Genomic DNA, 5,234 nt, shown 5'->3' with positions numbered 1-5,234 from the left:
TTCCTCCTCTGTAGAATGAGGATCAGAACAATACCAAGTCCTCGGGTTGTAATCTATATAAAGTTCTCAACACAGTCCTCAGCCCCTAAGGGTTTGCCATAATTATTATTCCGGAGAGAGGAGGTGTAAATGGATATGCCTATCGAAATTGCACTCATTCATGCAAGAAGCATTTAAGGAGCACCTACTGTGCACTGGTGCTGGGGACCCAGCAGCTAGCTGGGGACTCAGACCCCGCCCTCCGGGGGCCCTGAGCAGTTCTGTGGGTTTGGGTGTGGCCTGGATGCTGGTAGTGGCTGTGTGATGCTGAAGTCAGTACCCTTCAGGCAGAGTACACCGCGCAGAGGTGAAGGTGAGCCTGTCCGGCCCTGCCCCCGCCACACCCAGCCTTGCCCAGGGCCAAGCTCTGCTCAGGGACTCTGGCGCATTCCTGGGTGGGGCGAGAAGGGGGGTGGGGTGTGGAACAGACCATAAATATAAGACCACTGGGCTCACCAGCCACTTCCTCCTGCTTGCTCTTCCACGTCACCGAGACCTAGTGAGTAGGGTCTCGACCACGCTGGGGGGGGGGGGGCGGGACCCAGGCTGAGCCACCCCCTTCTCGGTGCAGCTCCGTGGGGGGGGGGGGTCCTCTTTCACGCCCTGTTTTTCTCTCCTAGTGCCGCCCTACACCATCGTCTACTTCCCCACCCGAGGTGCGGGCCCTGCTCCTTCAGGAGGGCGAAGGGCACAGGCGGAGTCAGGCCGCCCGCGCGGGCGGCTCCCTGGGGTCCCGCCGGGGCCGGAGTCTGGACAAGGCGTCTCGGGTCGTGGGGCGGGGCCGGGAGGGCGGGGGCGGGGCCAGGTCCGGCTTTCCCAGGGCCGCATCCTCTCGGTCTCCTGGCTGCACTCTGTCCGCGTCCTGGGGCACCATGGCCTGGGGTCTCTGCCTGTCTCCCTCTCCACGGTCTCCACTGTTTCTCCGTGGTTTATCTCTTCAGGAGGCTCTGAAGCTTCTGTCCGGTCCCCACACTCCTGACCCCCTCCCCAGGGCGCTGTGAGGCTGGGGTCTCTGCACACGTCCCACCACCCTGTTCTCCCCTCCCCCAGGGCGCTGCGAGGCCGTGCGCCTGCTGCTGGCTGACCAGGGCCAGAGCTGGAAGGAGGAGGTGGTGACCAAGGAGAGCTGGCTGCAGGGCCCGCTCAAGGCCTCCTGTGTGAGTGACTGCGCCCTGGCAGGGGGCAGGTGCTGGGCCTTTGCGGGGCGAAACTAGGGTGGGGGGCAGCTGAGCTCAGCATCTCTTACTGACCCTTGCCACGCCCCCCCAGCTGTATGGGCAGCTCCCCAAGTTCCAGGACGGAGACCTCACCCTGTACCAGTCCAATGCCATCCTGCGACACCTGGGCCGCTCCTTTGGTGAGTTCTGAGGTCGTGGGCAGTCCGGTCCTGCAGAGTACCCGATGGGTCCCACTTGGATGTCCTGAGAACCAGAAGTCCTCCCGCGTGGAGGACAGGCCAGATGACCCTAAAAGAAGGGGCAGGGCCTGGGTTAGGAGGGCTCTGCCAGCCAGCTGGTGCCAGATGCGTTCACTGTGCCCGTTTCCCGGAGGACAACTCCGAGGAGGCCGCCAGCTCCCACATATGTGCTGGTGTAGGCTAGAGGCCGCTGCAGGTGTGTCCAGGGGCTTCACAGTAAGCCTCCTGCCCATTTTTTCCTGTTTTGGCCTCTTTTGAATCCAGAAAACCCATGCTCGCAGTGAGCAAGCCTGTGGCCTTGTTATAATGGTGGCAGGAACATGGCTGAGAGAGGTAGCTGCCTCTTTTTTGGCTAACTTTGGGGGGTCTAGACCAGCTCTGGGTCCCAGGAGGATGTGGCAATCAGGGAAGGGGACAGAGAAGTCGTGGTGGCAGCCAGGCCAAGCCTACCCTGACTTCTGTGGGACCCAGGGCAGGAGGACGAAGGCCTCTGACTATGGCTTGCCACCTCGTCCTGCCCCTGTGCCGTCCTGCGCTGCAGAGGGACACCAGTGTCCACGGCTCAGTGCTGTCCGGGCTCCGCACGCAGCTGCCCCTCCAGCCCAGGGCACGCGCACCAGAGGCTTGGTTCGCCCTTGCACGGGGATGGATCTGGGGGCGGGGGGAGCTTGGGGCCATTTGGGCAGGGAATTCCTGAGTCTCAGGACGGGACTTAGGATGTGACTGAGAAGGGGCATGGTCCTCAGCTGGGCATGTCCCCTTGGGCTTTTTTTTTTTTTTTTAAGATTTTATTTATTTATTTGAGAGAGTGCGCGAGCTAGAGCAAGCTGGTGCTTGCAAGCGGTGGGAGGGGCAGAGAGGGAGGAGGAGGGAGAAGCAGACTCCACGCTGAGCTCAGAGCCCTATTCAGGGCCCCATCCCAGGACCCCCAGATCACGGCCCAAGCTGAAATCAAGAGTCGGTCACCCAACCGACTGAGAGCCCCATTTGGAAATGGGAGCAGCGGGGCTGGGCAGAGCGGGCCCTCCCAGTCGAGGGGCCTGGGCACCCCAGCCTGAGCCCTGAACCTGACCCACTGCCTGGCTGCTGACCCAGGGCTCTACGGCAAAGACGCGCGGGAGGCGGCGCTGGTGGACATGGTGAACGACGGCGTGGAGGACATCCGTAGGCACTGCAGCCAGCTCATCTATCGGAGCTACGTAAGCACTCAGGGCCGGGGCCCGGGAGGTCACCCTGGCCAGGCATGCTGGGGGCTGCCACTGAATCACTGCCCTTGACAGGAGGAGGGCAAGGCCAAGTATTTTCAGGAGCTGCCGGGGCACCTGAAGCCTTTTGAGACCCTGCTGATCCAGAACCAGGAGGGCCAGGCCTTCCTGGTGGGTGACCAGGTGAGTGCTGGGTCCGGCCCGTGGTAGATCCATTTCTCAGAAGGGCACGCTGAGGCCCAGAGGGGAGCCACGGCAGGTTCGCTGGAGCAGCCAGGGTCCTGGCTCCCTGCGGCCCCTCCTCTTCTGACCTCTGCCCTGCAGATCTCCTTCGCCGACTACAACCTGCTGGACCTATTGCTGAATCACCAGGTCCTGGCCCCTGGCTGCTTGGACTCCCACCCCCTGCTCTTGGCCTATGTGGCGCGCCTCAGCGCCCGGCCCAAGCTCAAGGCCTACCTGGCCTCCCCCGAGCACGTGAACCGCCCTGTCCACGGAGCCCAAAAGATATGAGCCCCTTCAGCCTCCCCTGGGAGAAAGCCTGGCCTTTAGAACCAATAAACACCAAGAGAGGAAAGCTGTGCTGTGGTCCCTGAGGGGCTGGAGGGCACAGGGGACCCCCTGCCCCTTCCCAGGCTGCCTTGGGAGGACGAGGGTCGGGCTGGGCGTCCGGGCCCTGGAACAGAATTAGGCGCCTGGAGAACTAATCTGCCAGGAGACAGAGCAGTTCCAGATCCAGACAGGAAGATGAGACTCTAAGCCTTAAGGATCCACCCCAGAGGACTTCTGCAGGAGGGAGGTGCCCTCACCAGGGGCAGGCGTGATGACCGCCACCTAGGGAACCCCGTCAGTCTGAGAGAAGGGCAGCCGTGAATGTGGCGAACAGTCGCTGACATCTGAGAGAGCCACAGCGTGGGCTCACGGTCAGAGGCTATGCACACATGGACCCTAGGAAGTGACGCATACCCTCGGGGGCTTCACACGAGCATCAGTGTGGCGCATTCTCGGGTGGTACCAGGGGTCACCCCCAGGTTGGTGCGGCAGATGGCCAGCAGGGCCCAGCAGGTGTGTGGCTGAAGGCAAGCCTGGAGCTCCTGGTGGCCCGGCTGCTTGGGGACCGAAGGAGGATGCACGATCCCCCTCAGCTCCGGAGAGCCCCTGTCGGCCGCCGGTGGGAGTGTCCTGCCACCTGCCCAGTCCTAGCCCATCTCCCCGTCCTGAAAAGCTGTGGCCGCCCCCTGCTTGGCTCCCCCAGCTGGCCTGCACCTCCTATGAGCTCATGGAGCAAGGTGGAGTCGGACAGTTCCAGACTGCCTGGCATTCCTAGCACAACCCTGCCAGGCACTCCTTGCTGCCCTGCGGACAAAGTCCTCAGCCTGATGAGACTGCCAGGCCTTCCCGCGTAGGACTCTCCACCCTCCAGAACATTCCCCCGCCTGCCCTGCCCAGTTCACCTGCGGCCCCTCCCTGCCTTGGTCCCTGCGCTCCCCGCCAGCACTCCTGGCCCGCTCGCTGCCCCGCCCACCGGCTCCACTCCGGGGGCGTCCTGGCCTGCCCAGTTGTCTCCCCTCCAGCCGCCCTCCTGTGAGGTCAGAGATCAGATCTGGCTCCTTTCTGTCCCCCTGGCCCTGGGTGAGGCGGCTGAATCCACTTCACCCGTGGGAATACATGTGCCAACGCCAGCAAGGGCAGACCGCTTTGGCAGCGAGCCAGCCCTCGCATGAGCCCGGTCGGTCTGACGGGAGTCTCCGTCAGAGGCCTGCCTGAGTTCACAGGCCTGGTGCCCCGACCCCCCGCCACCGTGCTGGCCCCGTGTGGGGACTTAGTTATCTCATCTAACCCCCTCAAGGGAGGAAATCCAAACTCAGGACAGGAGTGAGGCAGTAAGTCGACTTGTCCGAGGCCACACGGCTCAGACGGGAGAGGCAGGGTTGAAACCCAGTCTGAGAGACTCCCAGGCTTCTCAGGGGTGGTCCCCGGCGAGAAGTGAGGGAGACTTGAGGGCCAGAGGGGAGAGCAGGAGGGACCCAGGAGTCGGCAGGAGCCGGACGCTAGCTGAGGCGCCCGGGGGAGTGGGCGGGGACACTGGCCTCCCCTGTGGAGGCCTTGCCCGCCACAGCGAGGACTAGGAGTTGACCCCAGGGCCCTGGGGAGCCACTGCAGGCTCCACCTTGATCAGGAAGATGACTTGAAAGAAGACATGGAAGAAGAGCAGCCCCAGTGCTCAGGAGGCCGTGGGAGTCATGGAACCCAATACCCTCACCCTACAGATGGGGAAGCAGGCCCGGAGAGGGGTTCGCAGAGCAAGGTGGTTATGACACTCCCAGGCTCCTGGAGGCCTGGCTGCCCCTTAGAGGAGCCTGTGCTCAACGGACTTCAAGCAGAGGCCTCGTGCGGAGGGTCTTGTGTGCTTCGGATTTGGGGGGCTGGCTGGCAGTTTGGGTTTCTAGAGGACCGCGGGCGTCTTTGCGTGGAATGCACCAGGACGGGCCCATCCGTCCCCGAGAGGAGGACAGGGATGGGACCCAGAAGCTCCCACTGGCTTGGGGGCAGAGTCTGTGGTCCTGCTCGCA

At 63.4% G+C, this 5,234-nt stretch overlaps 1 protein-coding gene across 2 annotated transcripts; it reads left to right on the top strand.

Moving 5' to 3' along the window:
- Positions 1–297: 297 nt before the first annotated feature.
- Positions 298–3,228, top strand: LOC114220477 (glutathione S-transferase P-like). Of its 2 annotated transcripts, none has more exons than XM_028118381.1 (7): positions 298–352; positions 660–695; positions 1,090–1,196; positions 1,309–1,396; positions 2,552–2,655; positions 2,737–2,844; positions 2,986–3,228. In XM_028118381.1, the coding sequence occupies exons 1-7, from the start codon at positions 304–306 to the stop codon at positions 3,172–3,174; spliced, it is 681 nt and encodes a 226-aa protein (XP_027974182.1). In that variant the 5' UTR covers positions 298–303; the 3' UTR covers positions 3,175–3,228. The 2 variants fall into 2 exon arrangements, with proteins under 2 accessions (XP_027974182.1, XP_087873791.1); XM_088017665.1 differs by having other exon boundaries at positions 305–538.
- Positions 3,229–5,234: the final 2,006 nt, after the last annotated feature.

Source organism: Eumetopias jubatus, unplaced genomic scaffold (genome assembly GCF_037043125.1).
Source record: "Eumetopias jubatus isolate StellerSeaLion01/CBP00866 unplaced genomic scaffold, mEumJub1_p1.0 scaffold_13, whole genome shotgun sequence".
NCBI classification, from domain to species: Eukaryota; Metazoa; Chordata; class Mammalia; order Carnivora; family Otariidae; genus Eumetopias; species Eumetopias jubatus.
Note: the sequence above shows the minus strand (reverse complement) of the source record. Positions and strands in the feature narration are given on the sequence as shown.

Bases quoted from the DNA above. Each gene is read 5' to 3' on its own strand.
- LOC114220477 (XM_028118381.1), top strand. From the start codon at position 304: ATGCTGAAGTCAGTACCCTTCAGGCAGAGTACACCGCGCAGAGGTGAA. The intron at 696-1,089 runs GTGCGGGCCCTG...CCCCTCCCCCAG, and splicing joins CGTCTACTTCCCCACCCGAG to GGCGCTGCGAGGCCGTGCGC. The intron at 1,197-1,308 runs GTGAGTGACTGC...ACGCCCCCCCAG, and splicing joins GCCCGCTCAAGGCCTCCTGT to CTGTATGGGCAGCTCCCCAA.